This window comes from Myxocyprinus asiaticus, chromosome 29, assembly GCF_019703515.2.
Source record: "Myxocyprinus asiaticus isolate MX2 ecotype Aquarium Trade chromosome 29, UBuf_Myxa_2, whole genome shotgun sequence".
Taxonomy (NCBI): Eukaryota; Metazoa; Chordata; class Actinopteri; order Cypriniformes; family Catostomidae; genus Myxocyprinus; species Myxocyprinus asiaticus.
Window position 1 is genome coordinate 44,184,643 of NC_059372.1, and position 19,766 is coordinate 44,204,408.

General features: G+C 41.5%; 1 protein-coding gene across 4 annotated transcripts in view; it reads right to left on the reverse strand.

Annotated features, from left to right (window-relative positions):
• The window catches only part of LOC127419799 (serine/threonine-protein kinase Sgk2-like), a 30,333-nt gene extending 10,875 nt beyond the window's left edge, over positions 1–19,458 (reverse strand). For 3 of the 4 annotated variants that reach the window (XM_051661542.1, XM_051661541.1, XM_051661539.1), the window contains exons 1-11: positions 19,335–19,458; positions 18,553–18,700; positions 18,170–18,222; positions 17,956–18,013; positions 17,668–17,751; positions 14,838–14,969; positions 13,619–13,731; positions 13,501–13,537; positions 12,983–13,069; positions 12,816–12,911; positions 12,544–12,699 (exon numbers count right to left, since the gene is read on the reverse strand). In XM_051661542.1, coding sequence (XP_051517502.1) covers positions 12,544–12,699; positions 12,816–12,911; positions 12,983–13,069; positions 13,501–13,537; positions 13,619–13,731; positions 14,838–14,969; positions 17,668–17,751; positions 17,956–18,013; positions 18,170–18,222; positions 18,553–18,570 — 834 coding nt within the window. In that variant the 5' untranslated portion in view covers positions 18,571–18,700; positions 19,335–19,458. The remainder of the gene's footprint in view (positions 1–12,543; positions 12,700–12,815; positions 12,912–12,982; positions 13,070–13,500; positions 13,538–13,618; positions 13,732–14,837; positions 14,970–17,667; positions 17,752–17,955; positions 18,014–18,169; positions 18,223–18,552; positions 18,701–19,334) is intronic. The other variant, XM_051661540.1, reaches the window with a different exon arrangement.
• Between the last annotated feature and the right edge of the window lie 308 nt (positions 19,459–19,766).

Sequence of the window (19,766 nt, forward strand, 5' to 3'; positions counted from 1 at the left end):
CACTCTTGTCCAAATCATGTGCAAATGTGAAATAATGGGGTGTGACTTAACTTCTTCGGTTACTTTGATAGAAAGGCTTTGCAACAGTGAAATAGGGGCAAGGACTTCCTGTTCAATAGAAAACCAGGGAGGGGCTCTTTCAGGTGGAACCGACCAATGAGCCAAATGCCTGAGACCGAACGCATAATAATAAAACAAAATCTTGGGTAGGCCTAGCCCAACTTTGTCAATCGGCCTATGTAATTTGTTGAAATGTAGTCTGGGATGTTTACCATTCCAAATGAAGGACCTCGCTATGCTATCAAATAGCCTGAAATAACATCTATAGGGAGTGACTGTAGCAGGTAGTTGAATTTTGGAATACAGTTCATTTTAGTAACATTAATCTTCCCAATCATCGATAAATGTAATGAAGCCAACCTGTCCACATCGCTCGAAAATCTTTCAATTAAAGGGTCAAAAGTAACTTGAAGGCGCCCGGCTGGAAGGCCGTTACTGGACAGTACGCTGTCAGGGCCAAAGCTTCGGATTTAGACCAATTGACCTTGTATCCTGAGAACTTGGAAAAGGAATTAATAATTCTGTGGAGGCAAGGCACAGATCTAGTAGAGTCAGAGACAAATAATAAAATATCATCTGCATAAAGCAGAAGCTTATGCGCCACACCTCCCGCCATCACCCCTGGAAAATCATCCTCCTTTCTTATCGTGGCAGCTAATGGTTCCAGGGCAAGACAGAACAATAATGGGGAAAGAGGGCAACCCTGCCGATTGCCCCTATTCAGAGTAAAATAATCTGAAATTAATTAATTTGCTTGTACTGCTGCTACAGGGTGTTTATAAAGTAATTTAATCCAACCAATGAATGTATTCCCGAACCCGTACATTTCCAAAATCGTAAAAAGATAATCCCATTCTACCATATCAAACACCTTTTCGGCGTCAAGTGAGATACAGTGACCAGAGACTGATCATTCGCTACTGACCACATGATATTGATGAAACGCCTAATGTTATCAGAAGAACTACGGCCCCAAATAACCCCACCTGATCTATATGTATAAGAGATGTCATAACTTTACTTAATCGGTTAGCCAAAATGTTTTACAAAATGTTTACATCTAGCTGGATCAGGGAAATTGGATGGTAACTTTTACACTCACTTGGATCTTTGTCCGTTTTTAGAATCAGACTGATCCGGGCTTGTGTCATGGTTGGAGGAAGCTTTCCATTCTTTAATGATTCCGAAAAAACTTCTAACAAAAGTGGAGCCAATTCTGTAGCATAAGATCTAAAAAATTCAGCAGCCAAACCATCTGGCCCTGGAGACTTGCCTGTAAGTAAAGCCTTAATTACCTCGTCAAGCTCCTCCAAGGTTATCTCAGGATCAAGAGATTTTTTTTGCTCAGTCGTCAGTTTAGGGAGTTCTAATGGTTCCACAAATTTTCGAATATCTTCATTAGTAGACGAAGACTTGGAACTATAAATATCAAGATAGAACTCTTTAAAGGCATTATTAATATCAATAGCCGAGGTAACAATTTCACCACCAGCAGATTTCACTGAGGGAATGGTAGAAAAAACTCTCTCTGCTTTATATATCTAGCCAAAAGCTTCCCTGCTTTTTCCCCCAACTCAAAGTATGACTGTCTTGCCCTGAAAAAACAAAATAAAATTGGGTCAATTCTCTGAGGCCATCAGACAACATTCTGTGCTTCAGCTCTGCCTCTGCACTTTTAATATTCCCTTCCAACTCCACAAGTTCTCAGGCTTTGTATTTTGGGGTAAATGAGGCATACTGTATAATCCGACCCCTAAGAACCGCCTTAAGTGCCTCCCAAGCCACCCCCACAGAGGATACTAAGGACCAGTTGGTCTCCATATAAACTTTGATTTCAGTCTATAACATTTGTTGGAAATCAGGATTTTGCAAAAGGGATACATTAAAGCACCAACTATATGATTTATTTTTCTCCGTATGTGGCAATATCTGCAAGACCAAGATTTTTACACATCCTGTGAAGCGTCAGTGTTGCTCTAGGGGGCTTACACACTTTTGCTTCACTATGATCAAGGACTGAGTCCATCAAAAGATTAAAGTCTCCTTCAAATATTATATCATGAGGGGTGCCAGTGGCTTGCAACCTCCCTTCCAGATCAATAAAAAAGCCCTGATCATCAACGTTAGGCACGTAAATATTAGCCAAAACCAACTTTTGCCCCTGAATTTCTGCTAAAACAATAATGATTCTCCCTAATTTAGCTTTAATCTGTTTGAGAGATTTGAATTGTAGATGTTTACTTATCAATGTAATGACTCCCCTGCTCTTACTTGAGCCAGCGCTAAAGAAAACATGCCCACACCATATCTTCCCAAATTTTTCAGCTTCCTGCGAGGAAATATGTGTTTCTTGAAGAAACACTATATCACATTTCTTACGCTTAAGAAAAGAAATAACCTTCCTTCTTTTTATAGGGTGCCCCAACCTATTCACATTCCACATGGAGAAAGATAACCCACTCATAATAACATTTGACATTTTGATATAATAGAAAAAATTAATTGTGTCAAAAACAAGATTATACAGACCACATTCCAAGATTAGTGCAACAATCAAACCCCAAACTCCCTACCGAACCAAACAAACAGAAAAAAGAAAAACGTGCACATTAATCCCACACACAACAGCGCCAACAGGCATCAATCCCTCTAAACTCAAAAGGTCCATGTATGCCTACGAGAGCCCCCGCGACAACTTTGCCATCGGATTGCTCAAGTCCGGTGCTTCTGCACAAATTTTGTGAGGCAAAATTTTATAACAGAAAATACTTTGTAAAACAAACTCCAGCCAATAGGCAGAATAAACACAAAAGACATGTAGATTAATTCACAGAACTGTCTCGAAGGTGTGTTCCTCCACAAAACAAATTCCAGCTGATATAAATCCGTTCAGTTTCCTGGGACAGACAAACAAGTGTTCAGTGAGCCAGCTGTTTATGAGTGCAGCAGATGACGTAATCATTCCAGTGTCCTGCAAAAATACTCCACAAAACAAACTCCAGCCAACAGGATTCATAAGCACAAAGAACGAACAGATTCATCCACAACTGTCCCAAAGCAGTGTTATTCCACAAAACAAACTCCAGCCGCTAGGCGGAACCAGTACAAAAAGAAACAAAACAGGCATCCCGGTTTCTCGGACGGTCAAGTGTGTATTATTCACTCGGAGGCCGCATAAAAAAAACACACAATGACTTACTCAATGAACTTGGGTGTCTGGCGCAAGAGTCTTAATTTCCACCACTGAGCCACAGAAGGGAGTTGAACTCAATAGTCAAAAAAGGGTACAAAAAGCAATTTCTTACTGACGAAAAATCTTTAGTCCAAAAAGGATCCAAAAGGAGGAAAAAATAATCTCCAAAGAACTCAGGAAAAAGACACCAAAAAACAGCAAAAATAAACACAGGGAAAAAACAATCCAAAAGGCTTTCAAAGTGTAGTACTTAGAAATAGAGCAGACTTACGGCAGCAACTGGCTAGGAACATCAATAACCAAGCAAAGAAACAAAAGGAAGTGATCAGCTTAAATACACAGCCCAGAACGAGGCACGTGTTATTGTTTGCGGGAAACTGAAATGAAACACAATGAGGGCCTCTAGTGGCCAAAATATAACATTAGAGCAAAAACTCTGACAGGACCCCTCCCTCTAGGAACAGCTCCTGACGTTCCCTCCAGGACGACTGGACTTGCGAGCATGAAATTCTTGAATTAGTTTGGGGTCCAAGATGTCCTTGGCAGGAACCCAGGAGCGCTCCTCAGGGCCATAGCCTTCCCAGTCCACAAGATACTGCCGGGAACCACGTACTTGACAGGCATCCAGTATTCTGTGGACTGTGTAAGCTGGCTTGCCACCAATGATACGAGGAGGGGGAGGTTTACCTGTCGCAAGAAAAGGAGAAAACAAAACAGGTTTTAACAGCGAGACATGAAAAGTGGGATTTATCTTCAAAGACTTAGGCAAGTATAAACGATAAGTAACTGGGTTTACTTTCCTGGCAATCTTGAAGGGGCCAATGAACCTCTGGGAAAGTTTATGGGATTCCACCCGCAAGGGAATGTTCTTAGTGGAGAGCCAGACTCTTTGGCCGGGGCGCAGAGTGGGGGCAGGTCTGTGTCTGCGATTGGCCTGGTGCTGATACTGCTGAGAGACCTTCAAGAGCTTGAGTCGGGCTTTTTTCCATGCCTGGCGGCAACATTTAACGAACTGTTGAGCAGAGGGAACTGCAACCTCCACTTCTTGCTCAGGGAATAGTGGAGGGGTGTATCTCAACTGGCACTCGAAAGGGGACATGCCTGTAGCAGAGGAGCGAAGGGTATTGTGAGCGTATTATGCCCACATGATGAAGGAAGACCAAGAGGATGGGCTGTTAGCTGCCATACACCTCAGTGTAGTCTCAAGATCTTGGTTAAGCCTCTCCGTTTGCCCATTGGACTCCAGGTGGAACCCAGAAGATAGGCTCACTGTAGCCCCCAGAGATTGACAAAATGCCCGCCAGAATCGGAAGGAAAATTGGGGTCCTCGATCAGAGATGATGTCTTGTGGGATGCCAAAGACTCGGAAGACATGATTTATAACCAATTCAGCAGTTTCTTTAGCGGTGGGTAGTTTGGGCAGAGGAATAAATTGGGCGACCTTGGAGAATCTATCAACTATGACCATGATAGTGGTGTTGCCTTGTGATAGCGGAAGTCCAGTGATAAAATCCATGGAAAGATGAGACCAAGGTCTATGAGGTATGGAGAGAGGATGCAATAGCCCCTGAGGAGAATGGTGAGGGACCTTACTTTGGTTGCACATGGGACATGCATTTACAAATGTTGTCACATCCTGATTGATAGTTGGCCACCAAAATCATTTTTGGAGGAACTCAAGAGTGCGAGAGGTACCAGGATGACAAGTGAGACGAGAGGAGTGTCCCCACTGGAGGATCTGGGAGCGGACAGCTTTAGGGACAAACAGGCAGTGGGTTGGCCCCCCTCCTGCGTCAGGTTCTCGGGCTTGGGCTTGTTTTACAGTATTTTCCAGATCCCACCTGATAAGAGCTATTATCTTGGATCTGGGAATATTCGATGCAATAAAATCTTCCTGAGGAGTGTTTACATATACTCGGGACAAAGCATCGGGTTTTAGGTTCTTAGAGCCAGGGCGGTAGGATAAGATGAACTTGAATCAGTTGAAGAATAAGGACCAACGTGCCTGGTGGGGGTTGAGTCGCTTTGCCTGCTGAATGTATTCCAGATTTTTGTGGTCCGTGAATACTTGGAATGTGTGTTTGGCCCCCTCAAGCCAATGCCTCCATTCTTCAAGCGCTAGCTTAACTGCCAGTGACTCTCGATCCCCTACATGATAGTTTATCTCAGTCGGTGTAAGGCGGTGGGAAAGGAATGCACATGGATGCAACTTGTTGTCCTCCCCCCTTTGGGACAGCACAGCTCCAACCCCTACGTCCGAAGCATCGACCTCCACAATGAAGGGTTTATCTGGGTTAGGGAGAATGAGAATAGGTGCAGAGGTAAAATGGCTTTTGAGTTTGCTGAAGGCCAACTCTGCTTCATGTCCCCAATTAAAGCTGGTTGTATTCCCCTTGGTGAGGGCAGATAAAGGAGCCGCCACAGTACTGAAGTTCCGGATGAACATGTGATAAAAATTGGCGAAGCCAAGGAAACGCTGTACTTCCTTTACCGATGAGGGGGAGGGCCAATCCACAACTGCTTGAACCTTTTGAGGGTCCATTTGTATCTGGCCAGGCTTGACAATGAACCCCAGGAACTGAACTTTGGTCACATGGAACTCATATTTCTCAGGTTTAACATAAAGATGGTTATCAAGAAGACGTCTGAGAACCTTACTGATGTGTTTTACATGCTCTTGGAGGGAACTCGAGAAGATGAGGATATCGTCTAAGTAGACAAACACAAATTGGTTGAGCATGTCTCTGAGAACATCATTGATGAGAGCTTGAAATACTGCAGGAGCATTAGTGAGACCGAAGGGCATAACTAAATATTCATAGTGCCCAGTGGGCGTGTTGAAGGCGGTCTTCCATTCATCTCCTTGTCTGATGCGCACAAGATGGTAGGCATTGCGCAAGTCAAGCTTAGTGAAGATGGAGGCTTCTTGCAGGATTTTGAAAGCAGTGGCCATTAGCGGCAAGGGATAGTGGTTTCGAATAGTGGTCTTATTAAGGCCCCTGTAATCAATACATGGCCGGAGTCTGCCATCCTTCTTCCCAACGAAAAAAATCCAGCTCCAGCAGGGGAAGTGGATGGTTGGATGATACCTGTCGCAAGGGATTCGTTAATGTATTTGTCCATAGCAGTTTGTTCGGGGGGAGACAAAGAGAATATACGACCTCTGGGGGGACAGGTTCCTGGGAGCAGCTCAATGGCGCAATCATAGGGGTGATGAGGAGGTAAGGAGGTGGCCTTCCTTTTGCTGAACACTGCTTTGAGGTGGTGGTACTGAGCAGGGACTTGAGACAGATCTAGGGCTTTTTGGGACTCGAGAACAAGATCAGGGGAGTTCTGGGCCAAGCATGTAGTCTGACAGGTGGGACCCCAACTGAGAACAGCGCCAGTGGACCAGTCAAAGTGTGGGTTATGCTGGAGGAGCCGGGGTGACCGAGGATAATAGGGAACTCTGGAGTCTGTATAAGGTGAAAGCACATTCTCTCCTGGTGCTGGTAAGTGATGAGACAAAGGAGAGAGGTGAGGTGGGTTATTTTCCCTGGAGCTAACGGTCTTCCATCCAAGGCTGTTGCAGTTAGGGGGGCAGGAAGGGAATTAATAGGAATCTGGAGACTTTTGGCAAAGGAAATATCCATGAAATTCCCGGCAGCACCAGAATCAATCAGTGCCTGGAGTTGGTGTTTTTGATCTCCCCAAGTGAGTGTGATGGGAAGGAACAATCCAGAGTTGGAAGGTGAAGCTGTGCGTGTAACTCCCGCTACAGTCCTTCCTTGCCTGTACGGGACTGGGCGTTTTCCCGAAAGCTCGGGGCAGGCGGAGAGAAAATGACCATACAATCCACAATATAGACAACAGCGCTCTCTCATGTGACGGTCCTGTTCTGATGGGGAAAGCCTAGTCCTTCCCAATTGCATGGGTTCCGAGGACTCGTGGGGCACTGGTAGCATTTGAGCAAGTGCTGGACTGGCAGACAATGTGGAAACAGATGGCCGGTTCAGTCTTCTCTCCCTCAGGCGATTATCCAGCCAGATTGCTTGATCCATGAGGGTCTCGAGATCATGAGCAGGTTCTCTGGTAGTCATATCATCCTTGATTGCCTCAGACAGACCATTCAGGAAACACACCATGAGGGCCTCGTCGTTCCAGCCGCTCCCTGCTGCAACTGTCCGAAACTGTATGGCATATTCAGCTGCGCTGCCATTGCCTTGTCAGAGGGTGAGAAGTCTCTTAGAGGCTTGCCGGCCACTGAGGGGGTGGTCAAAGACTCGCTTGAACTCCTTTTCAAACACAGAATAACTTGAACCGAAGGGTGCCTGTGCCTTCCAGACCACTGTTGCCCAAGAAAGAGCCTTGCCAGAAAGGAGGGTGATAACATATGCGATCTTGGCCCGATCTGAGGGGAAGGAAGATGGTTGTAATTCAAATGTGAGAGAGCATTGAGTCAGGAACCCATCACATGCACTGGGATCACCTGAGAAATGTTGTGGTGGAGGTAGGCGAGGTTCACTCAGAGGAGAGAGCACTCGAGAATCCGGAAGGGGTACTGAGGCAGCAGTAGAAGCAGTAGCTGAAGTAGAGGGCAGCCGGTCCAGGATCTGACAGACAGAAATCATGAGATCAGACAGCACTTGTGAGTGTTTAGCCATCACAGTCTCCTGCTGAACTAGTGCTGACTCATGGTGTTGGATTGTGGACTCCTGCTGAGCAATTGTGGCCAGGAGTTCCTGAGAATTAGGCGTCTCTGGGTTCATAATGTGGCTTGGTTATTCTGTCAGAGCCAGGATTCAAACTTGGGCCTCTGGCGCAAGAGTCTTAATTTCCACCACTGAGCCACAGAAGGGAGTTGAACCCAATAGTCAGACGCATTCTTAAATGAACTCAGAAGAGTTTAACAAAAATAGCAAAAAGGGTACAAAAAGCAATTTCTTACTGACGACCACAAAACAGAAAAATCTTTAGTCCAGAAAGGATCCAAAAGGAGGAAAAAATAATCTCCAAAGAACTCAGGAAAAAGACACCAAAAAACAGCAAAAATAAACACAGGGAAAAAACAATCCAAAAGGCTTTCAAAGTTTAGTACTTAGAACTAGAGCAGACTTACGGCAGCAACTGGCTAGGAACATCAATAACCAAGCAAAGAAACAAAAGGAAGTGATCAGCTTAAATACACAGCCCAGAACGAGGCACATGTGAAAACAATAACACATGATACAATGGCGGGAAACTGAAATGAAACATAATGAGGGCATCTAGTGGCCAAAATATAACATTAGAGCAAAAACTCTGACACAGTCAGTCAACTTTATAAAAGACATCCTTTGTGTAGGCATGTAGATATTCTGCGGCCATCCTTAGTATCCATTCTCAATCTGGCTGGGAACTTCAGTGTAAAAGCGATCTTCCGTCCATGCAAAAGTTTCTTGAAGAATTGTTATTCCACAAAAGAAACTCCAGCCGCAAGGCGGAACCAACACAAACAGAAACAAAAATGGCACCCAGGTTCCTCAGACAGCCAGAGTAAGTACAGCGAGTTAATCCACTCTGGAGCTACATGAGAAACAGCAAATGGCTTACTCACCCATTATTTCTATGAAAGACAGTGCTTGCTTGGGACATGTAAATACTTTGCGACCATTCTTAGCATCTATTCTCAGTTTGGCCGGAAACATCAGTGCAAAAGCGATCTTCCGTTGATGTACGAGTTTCTTACATTCCTTGAATCGATCGCGGTTCTCTCGTCGAATTTGCAAAGTCCTGGAACAAGAAAATATTGTGATTCTTCCAAGAAAGCTTTCCTTTGCTCCTCGCCTCGCGCAACACAAGATCTTTATCGGATGATCTCCGAAATTTGGCCAGAATTGATCGGGGCCCGTCTCCCTCTGCGGATCTCTGAGCCAGGACTCTGTGAGCTCGCTCGATTTCCAGCTTGTGGCCTGTTATGTCAAGCAGACTCGGGAAGAGCTTGTCTAGGAATTTCACCATATCTCTGCCTTCTTCATGCTCAGGAATTCCAACAATCCATACGTTATTTCTTCGGCTCCTATTTTCCAAATCTTCCAGTTTTTCCAAAATGCCCTCCACATCTGTTTTGGTCGCTAGTGGATTAGCGGACAATTCCCTTTCCAATGACTCCAGATAATCGATCTGTTTCTCAACATCTTCCACTCTTGTAACCAACTCAGAGAATTTTGTTTCCATCGCCGTAATCGATCGATGTATTACAGCGAGATCTTCCAAGTCAGCAACAACCTTCGTCAGCATCACAGACATGTTGGACAGTTGACGCTGGATTTCACCCTCCACACCGTTCAAATCGAGTCCCTGGACTGCAGGCCCATCAGAGGTTTCAGCTTGAGCACGTAAGTGTCTTTTAATGTCTCCAGAGCCCGAGGATTTTGACTTCTTTGCCATGTTTACCTCCAAGAACAAATATGTAGCTGGGTGTATCAAATCTCACCGGATTATAACATGAAAATAATTAAAAAAACTAGCAAAGTGCGCAGAGCTCGCCGTCTACACATCTGCTCCTCGCATGGTTTTTAATAAAAGTCTTACTGTAACGGGGTAAAAGGGAAAGGAGGAGGTGAGAACCGGCTTGACAATATAAAATAATCATTTAATGATTAACTTAAAACAAAAGACATAACACACATACAGGACAGATGCCTATAGCTCTCTCTCTCCAAAACTGCCACCTCCGTCTGCCTTTATCCCTCTCGTGGGCTTGATTAGCCTGATTAGGGGCCGGGCATGTGTCATCACGGACCAGCCAAACCCTCCTCCTTGCCACACTTATGTTTTTGGATGTTCACCTGACTCCCGCCTCCTCCATCTTTAAGAGAGTTTGTGATTTGTCACAGCCCCATCACAGTATAAAGACTGCACTAATCAGAGTTACAAATGACTTGCTCTTATCATCTGACCATGGCTGCATTTCTCTTCTAGTGCTTTTAGATCTTAGTGCTGCCTTCGACACCATAGATCACGACATTCTCTTGAATAGGCTTGAGAATTATGTTGGCATTTGTGAATTTGCATTAGCTTGTTTTAGGTCCTATTTAGCAGACCGTTACCACTTTGTCTGTGTAAATGAGGAATTGTCAAATCAAACAAAAGTATGGAGTGCCATCAGTTTTAGGGCCTCTGCTTTTCTCCTTATATATGCTTCCCCTGGGAGATATTATCAGGAATCATGGAATAAGTTTCCACTGTTATGCCGACGATACCCAACTTTATATTTCTTCAAAATCCGATGAAATTTCACAATTCTTCAAATTAGCAGTGTGTCAATGAAATCAAAGATTGGATGGCCAGAAATGTCCTTCTACTCAATTCCAACAAAACAGAGGTACTAATTATTTGAACAAAAACCTCTAAAAATAAGCCACTAACATATAATTTGACTCTCAATGAGAGTGACAAATTAGTCACTGTTACATCGTCTTCTACAGTGAAGAACTTGGGTGTTATATTTGATATCAATCTGTCCTTTAAAAATCAGATTCCCAATGTTTGTAGAACAGCATTCCACCTCAGAAATATTGCTAAGTTACGATACATGCTCTCTGTTGCTGATGCAGAAAAACTAATTCATGTGTTCATGACCTCAAGACTAGATTATTGTAATGCATTACTTGGAGGATGTCCAGCAAGTTCAATAAATAAACTTAAATTGGTTTAAAATGCAGCATCCAGACTAGAACCAAGAAATATGATCATATTAGCCCCATTTTATCATCGTTATATTTGCTAAATTTGTTACATTTATTATTCATTTTAAAATTTTGTTAACTACTTACGAAGCTTTGAATAGTCTAGCTCTGCAGTACTTAAGTGACCTTCTACCATGCTATATTCCATCACGTTCATTACGATCACAAAATTCTGGCCTGTTAATAGTTTCTAGAATATCAAAATCCACAAAAGGAGATAGATCTTTTTCCTATTTGGCTCCTAAACTATGGAATAGTCTCCTTAACACTGTTCAGGATGCAGACACACTCACTCAGTTTAACTCTAGATTAAAGACTTATCCATTTAGCTAGGCATTCACCTAATTTATCCATAAACTCAGTTTATTTAGTTAGGTCTGCCGGAACCAGAAACATTTATCATGATCTATAACTCTGCAATAAATTGAATGGCATCTACGCTAATATTATTATATTTGTTTCCCTATCTCAACCTCGGGATTCATATCTCGAGGTTACCAGAGTTGGCCAGGTCCAGCTCCATTCCTGCTTGGTGTCGGACTACACTGCTACGTGACTCTGAGTGATGATGACTAGATGCAGCTAGTGCCAGTCAGACATCACTTCAGTCTATTACAATGGACTTCAGGGGATGAACTGATGCCAACTCCAACCATAAGACATGGGATACTTTATATGCCACTGCCTGAACCTTGGACTTAGGATAGACCTCAACGAAATGACCTGCCGATTGAACTGTGATACACCTCATTGATCTCTGCCTGCATCACCTTGGTCTAATGATGGAATACACTCTTAAAATGGAATACATAGACTATCAATGAATTGCCAACAAAAGCCTTCATCAGCCAACTAACAAAGGACAATGCATCTATGTGAATTTCTTCAGTTAATCTAGGATGAACTTCAAAGACATTAGTCATTAATCTTACAGTTCATACAAAATCTTTGTTTAAACACTGTCCCTTAACACGTCCTTAGTTTACTCATTTTAAAACATGACTTGCACTGCACATAAATAACTAATATTGGCATTATATTCATGCTGTTTAGCCAGAGGGGAACTGGCCCCCACCCAAGGTTATTTTTCTCCATTAACCAACATCTTATGGAGTTTTGTGTTCCTTGCCACAGTCTCCTTCGGCTTGCTCACTGGGGTTCTAAATACAATTATTATTTATTTATTTATTTTTATACACAATTTATAATCATATTTAATCAAACTACACAATGATAACTCTAAGACTTTATATATATTACAGTTTCATTTTCTGTTAATGCATGATTTTCTGTAAAGCTGCTTTGAAACGATGTGTGTTGTGAAAAGATCTATTCAAATAAAAATGACTTGACTTGACATGTACTCAGGAACAGATTCAGGAACAGACTCAGAAACAGACAAAGGTTTATAATAATGTGTTTTTTGACGCATTTCTTTGTTTGTTGTGTGATGGTGCGGGCAAACTCAAATTAGACAAACGTGTCCTAAAAGGTTGAAAACCCCTGCTTAACATATGGTATTCTCAGACTTTATAAAAGCTACAAACTCCACAAATGCTTTTATCACCAATGGTCACTCACAAAATCAGCGATAGCTCCTATTCGCCGACGCTGGTCTTTCTGCAGGAGTCCGTGGAGCAGGTGACACACAGCCTCAGATTTTCCAGGCGACAAGTGGAGAGGTTTATGCAAGATGCTATTGTACATCTCCGATACGTCTCGACTGTAGAACGGAGGCTGTTTACCACAGTCATCCAAAGTTAAATTATATCTTATTAACATCAAAAATTAAGTAAAATTAAGTGAATAAAATACATCCAATGTCTGCGAGCAACTTAGTGATGATAACCTACTAAGCTGTACAGCATCTCGTAGAGCACAGCTCCAAGACACCACCAGTCCACCGTGCGGTCATAGGGCTCTTTACGTAAAACCTCAGGTGCTAGATACTTAGAGAGAGAGAATATCATATGACTTATGTGAAGATGATGGATAAAACTGGATAATACTTGATTTGTACCTCTGGAGTGCCGCAAAAAGTTGTGGTGGTTCCTTCTGGTTCAACACCTTCTTTACACAAACCAAAATCTGTTAGCACCACGTGACCCTGAAACAGATTCAAAACACAAATGATTTACAATATTAAAATGCATTTTTATTTTCTGCCATCTTTGTTCCTGAAGTATTTTACCCATTTATGTTTTCCATAGGGATTTCATTAAGTACTTCATAAAAGAGTTGTAAGCCTTAAACCAAACAACCAGCTCCTGGGTGAATCACATTACAAACTTTGATTTGAAACAAAAAAGTATTTGAAAATCAGACAAAAAGGTACAAGATTGTGTACTTAACATCTTTAATGAGGGCATGAATTACAGTCCCATGAAGCATTGCCAATGACATAATCAAATAAAAAATTATGGAAATATGTAAAACTGTTGATTTAAAGTTGTTTACTTCCGGAACCAGATTGTTGCGCTCAACCATGTATGTTGTGCTACATACATGTACAGTGTAAGTCCTAAATAAGAATCTTACCTGGGAGTCTAATAGAATGTTTTCTGGTTTGAGGTCTCTGTATGGCAACATAAAGATATGAAAGTGAGGTCAGGCCAACAGTGCGATTATAGTGTGATAAGCTCTCTCAGGTACTAACCTGTAAACTATATTGAGAGAGTGGAGGTAACCGATGGCACTGGCCACCTCAGCTGTGTAGAAGCGAGCCCGTGGTTCTGAGAAACAGCGCTCTCTTTGCAGGTGATAAAACAGCTGGAGAAGAGAAAACAGAGGACATCTAAAACCAACTACTAACAGTAAATGTCACATATTTTGCCATTTTACTATGTTCAGACAAAAACTGAACATAGTAAAATATGCACTTTAATATACACTAAATGGCCAAAATTATGTGGGCACACCCTTTTAATTAATATGTAATTTACAAATAAGGAGTACAATAGAAGCGAGTAATAAGAGATGTTTTTTTTTTTTTTTTTTTGTAAAGAAAACTACTGCAAGTTTTTGCATTAGAAGGATTGGGTCAAGTATTTGCTGCTCGGGTGGGGTTTGCAAGGTCATTCCACCAGCGAGGAATGAATGAAGTGGAGGTCAAGGAAAGTGATTTTGTGCCTCATTTGTGGGAGATGGTACCATGAGGCGCCGCTTACCTGCTAATCTTAAGCTTCTGGAGGGCACATAGACTTGAAGTAGCGAGTGTAGACGGGGTGGGGAGCCAGTGGTTGTTCTGTAAGCAAGCATCAATGCCTTGAATTTGATGCAAGCAACCATTGGCAACCAGTGCAGTTTGCTGAAAAGAGGCAAATCTTAATGAAGACAAATCTTAATGCTACACCATACAATGATATTCTAGAGAGTTCTGTGCTTCCAACTTTTTGTCCACAGTTTGAGGCTCTTTTCAGTTCCAGCATGACAGATGCCCTGTCCAGGTCTTGGCTTTATGTAGGCCAGTGAAGTTCTTCAACTCCAGTCTCAGTAAGACATTTCTTTATAAATCTCGCTTTGTGCATAAGGGCATTATCCTACTGCAAGAGAAAAGTGTCTCTATAAACAGTTGCCACAAAGTTAGAAGCACACAACACTCTAGAATGCCATTGTATTCTGAAGCCTTTAGAGTTGTCTTCACTGGAATAACTGGAATAACCAAACCTGTTCATTAAAAGGGGGTTTCCACATACTGTACTTTTGGCCATGTAGTGTATAATGTAGTATAAAATCTATCTAAGCCTGAAAAAAGTCTAATGAAAAGTTTTTAAGAAAATTTGTCAGCCAATGGACTGGTTTTGGGGTCTAAGGGGGGCAGGATTTGCCACTGTAACATTGTAGATGCACTTAGTGGTATACCAGTGATGTCATACCTCTCCACCATTGACGTAATCCAGCACAAAATAGAGTTTTTCAGGGGTCTGAAAGGAGTAGTGCAACCCAACTAGAAAAGGGTGTTTCAGGCTCTTCAGCAGCACGTTCCTCTCCGCCATTATGTTCTTTTGCTAATGTACACAAGGCACAATAGGAAAACAAGAGAATACACACGAGCGGACACCATCAGGCCAGAACATACAAATGAAAATGCTACAGTTTGAAGCAGTTTCAAGATGCAATGAGCCACTCAATCCAATTCTTGTCGGTGCTGCCTGCTTAGCTAAATGAATAGTAATGAAAATGATCTCATTAGTTATGTTATTAAAACAGTGGCATGTAAAAGTGGCATGAAAGTAACTTCCAGTAATTTAAAGTAAACTTTTTTTTTTTAATCTGTCAGCATTTACTCACCGTCATGTTGTTCCAAACCCATGTTAGACAGAATGTCACCATTCGCATTCATTGTATGCAAAAATATGTAATGAAAGTGAATGGTAACAGAGGCTGTTAGTTCCTAACATTCTGCCAAACATCTTTTGTGTTTCATTGAAGAAAGAAAGTCATAAGGGCATAGAACAGATGTACATATGAACAGAAAAAATTATATTTGAAATGTATTATATATACACCGATGAGCCAAAACATTGTGACCACTCACAGGTGAAGCGAATAACGTTGATCATCTCCTAACAAGGCCACATGTCAAGGTGTGGGTAGATTAAATGTTAAGCGAACAATCAGTTCTCTTAGTCAACATGTTGAATGCAGGAGAAATGGGCAGGAGTAAAGACCTGAGCGACTTTGACAAGGGCCAAATTGTTATGGCCAGGTGATTGGGTCAGTGCATCTCTGAAATGACAAGGCTTGTGGGGTGCTCCCGGTCAGCAGTGGCGAGTACCTACTGACAGTGGTCTGAGGAGGGACAAACCACAAATTGGCGACAGGGTGTTGGACGCCCAAGGCTCATCAATTGCACGAGGGCAGCGAAGTCTATCCCGTCTGGTCTGAACCGACAGAAGGTCTATTGTGGCACAAGTCACAGAAAATTTTAATGATGGTTACAGCCATATTGTCAGCAGCGATATCACACTGCAGCGCTTGCTTGGTTGCCCTCTAAAGCTAAGCAGGGTTGAGCCTGGCCAGTACCCGGATGGGAGACCTACTGGGGAAATCTAAGGTTGCTGCTGGAAGTGGTATTAGGGAGGCCAGCAGGGAGTGCTCACCCTGTGGTGTTTGTGGGTCCTAATACCCCAGTATAGTGACAGGGACACTATACTGTAAAAAAGCACAGTCTTTCGGATGAGACTTTAAACCGAGGTCCTGACTCTCTGTGGTCATTAAAAATCCCAGGGCACTTCTCATAAAGAATAGGGGTATAACCCCAGTGTCCTGGCCAAAATCCCCCCCATTGTCCCTTATCTATCATGGCCTCCTAATAATCTCCATCCCTGGATTGACTACATCACTCTACTCTCCTCTCCACCAATAGCTAGTGTGTGGTGGGTGTTCTGTCGCACTATGGCTGATGTCGCATCATTCAGGTGGATGCTGCACACTGGTGGTGGTTGAGATTCCCCCTATACTATGTAAAGTGCTTTGAGTGCCTAGAAAAGCGCTATATAAATGTAAGGAATTATTATTATTATTATTATTATTACAGGAGGAATGTGTCACAACACACAGTGCATTGCAACCTGCTGCACATTGGGCTGCGTAGCAGCCGACCAGACAGAGTGCCCGTGATGACCCCTGCTTTCGACCAACGAAAGCGCCTACAATGGGCATGCGAGCATCGGAACTGGACCTTGGAGCAGTGGAAGAAGGTTGTCTGCTCCTATAAGTCCGATTTTCTTTTACATCACGTGGACGGCCGTGTACGTGTGTGCCGTTTACCTTGGGAGGTACCAGGATGCACTGTGGGAAGACGACAAGCTGGTGGAGGGAGTGTGATGTTCTGGGCAATGTTCTACTGGGAAACCCTGGGTCCAGCCTGGGGACGTCAATTTGACACGTGACACACCCCTTCATGTCAATGGTATTCCTTGATAGAAGTGGCCTCTTTCAGCAGAATAATGTGCCCTGCCACACTGCACACATTGTTCGGGAATGGTTTGAGGAATATGATGAAGAGTTCAAGGCATTGCCCTGGCCTCCAAATTCCCCAGATCTCAATCCGATTAAGCATCTGTGGGATGTGCTGGACCCCCAAGTTCAATCCATGGCAATTCCACCTCGCAATTTACGGGACTTGAAGGATCTGCTGCTAATGTCTTGGTGCCAGATACCACAGGACACCTTCAGGGGTTTTGTAGAGTCCATGCCTCTAAAGGTCAGTGCTGTTTTGGCAGCACGTGGAGGACCAACAGCATAATAGGCAGGTGGTCATAAAGTTTTGGCTCATCAGTTTAATATTATTTTAGAAATATGTGTAACTTAAGTAATATACTTTAAAAGTAATTATCTTAATTCAATGTCAGTAACTGATCTGATTACAAGAATTAAAAATTGTATGTGTTAAATTACTAAAAGGTAATTACATTTCAGTAACTAATTACTTTGTAATCAGATTACACTGCTTACGATCCACTTGTGTTTTATTAATAAAACTACTGGGATCATTTTAATTAATACTGTAATAATTCTATTCCAACATGTAAATGTCTTTGAAAAGCAAACAATGATCAGATTGTTATGGTACAAATGACAGTAAAATGAGATTAGAAGATATCACTATCAGAGCTGTGTAATAGTCTCTCAATGGCTCATATAAAAAAAAAAAAAAAAAAAGAGTAAGGTGGCATGTTAGCAAAACAAATAAATACCAACCTCTTTTTTCTTCAATATAACCTTTTTTTGCAAAACCTTTACTGCATAGAATTTTCCATCAGCTTTGAGTTTTGCCAAGAGCACCTGCAATCGACATGAAATCTCAGACTGTGTGTTGCTTCCTTTTTGGGAAAAAATTTATTTCTGTATTGTTTTTCTTGCTAATCAACTTATAAGTCACTTATAAGTCATCAAGGTAACCTTACTAGACTTCCTGTTAAAGTGTTAATCATTAATGAAGACCTAAGGTGTGTTCCTAATCAGACAGTGGTATTAGACAATAATCACCTTCCCAAATGTTCCTTTACCAATAACAGCCATGAAGTCAAAGTCAGTGGGTTTGGCACTGAAAGCACAATATATCATAATGAATGCTTCATAATCATTATCAATGTACATAAATCCTTCATTGTGTATTCATACAGATATGAACGTTTACAGGACGTTTTGTCCCTGCTTCTTTTTGTTATGACAAATTACTAATAAAACAGTGATATCTTACTGAGGGTTGACAGATGCTCCCAGATTGACGTCTCCTGATGAAGACACTAATGGCTAATAGAAATATTTACATATGTTAGATATATAAACCAGTGTCAGAAATTAATCAGGCCTCAGGGCCAAAATGTCACCAAAAATATTACCCAAATATTTAAAATGTTTCTTATTTTTTATCTAGCATGTGATATTTCTTAATTTTATAGTCTAGGCTATGAGTTATGAGTTATGAGTTTAGTATATATATATATATATATATATATTAGTATATACTGAAAATCAGTTCAAAGTTAATTTCTGACATTGATGAACAAAAACAAAAGGCTGAGCCATCTACAACTGGAGGATGTAATTAAGAGCAATACAAAGAACTTAAAAATGACTTACTTGATTATTTTGTGCCATCTTATTTTTCCTTTCTGTTTTGTGTGTAGTCACCGTAGTTTCTTTCCTGAAAGTCTGAATGTAAAGCTTTGATGTGTCCACCAGCACTAAGCTCTTATGCTGGTCAGACCATAGATGTCCCACTGACAAACTGGATGTTCAGGTTTGTCACACAATGGGAACATGAAGGACACTTGGTAACTCAGCATGAAAAGGTTTACACAGTAAATACAGCTTTGCAATTCTCTGCAAGTAAGCACTATCAATAAACCCTATGTTCCAAAAGGTTATCTATACTATTTAGTGTTTAGTGCTGACTAAACATACACATTGAGGGAAAATTCATAAAACAAACATGCTATTGATTTTTATGTCAATAATACAGTAAATTTAATCAGAAAGTCAACAATTTCAATTACTTTGCATTATCTGTTTATTGAGTGCTTATAAACACCCCAAACATTTGCTAGATTATGAAATATTCATCAACAAATAATGATATAAACAAATTAATTGAATTTCTTTATAAGAATATTAAATAACAATAATAGCATACAAAATAAGTACTTTTAAATTTAGTCTTTAGGCAGTAGCGTAAATGTGCAGTAGGATATTCTGCCATTATGAAATTTGCATATAAAAATTTGAATAAAATAAAAGAGAATGTCAACATCATGGCCACTTACATAACAGATACTAGTGCACTAAATAAGCTGTAGTCAATAAAAATTAAACAACTTGTTTTGCATAACTTTTCTTGGTTTACGAAATTGAAAGTAACCAACCTGTCTGCTTGGAGAGAGTGTTTTTGTGTTGTTTTGCTGATTATGTGTTGTTGAAGTGCATAATTTTCTGACCGTGCTTCAGAAGCGTGTCTGTGGTTTGGCCAGAGGCCCGAGTGAATGATCAACGCATGTGTGCTTGACACTAGATATGAGTGTGTTTGTGTGGGGCAGCAAGACTGTACAGCAAAAACAGCAGTGTGTTAAAGAAAGAAAGCAAGAAAGAAAGAAAGCAAGCAAGCAAGAAAAAAGAAAGAAAGAAAGAAAGAAAGAGCAAGAAAGCAAGAATGCAAGAAAGCAAGCAAGCAAGAAAAAAGATCCTCTGGAGTCACAAAGGTATTACACATAATATTAGGTCAAGCTAGATTTACCCATTTTCTGAAAATATGAGTGGTTTGGTAACACTTTACAATAAGGTTCTATTAGTTTACAATA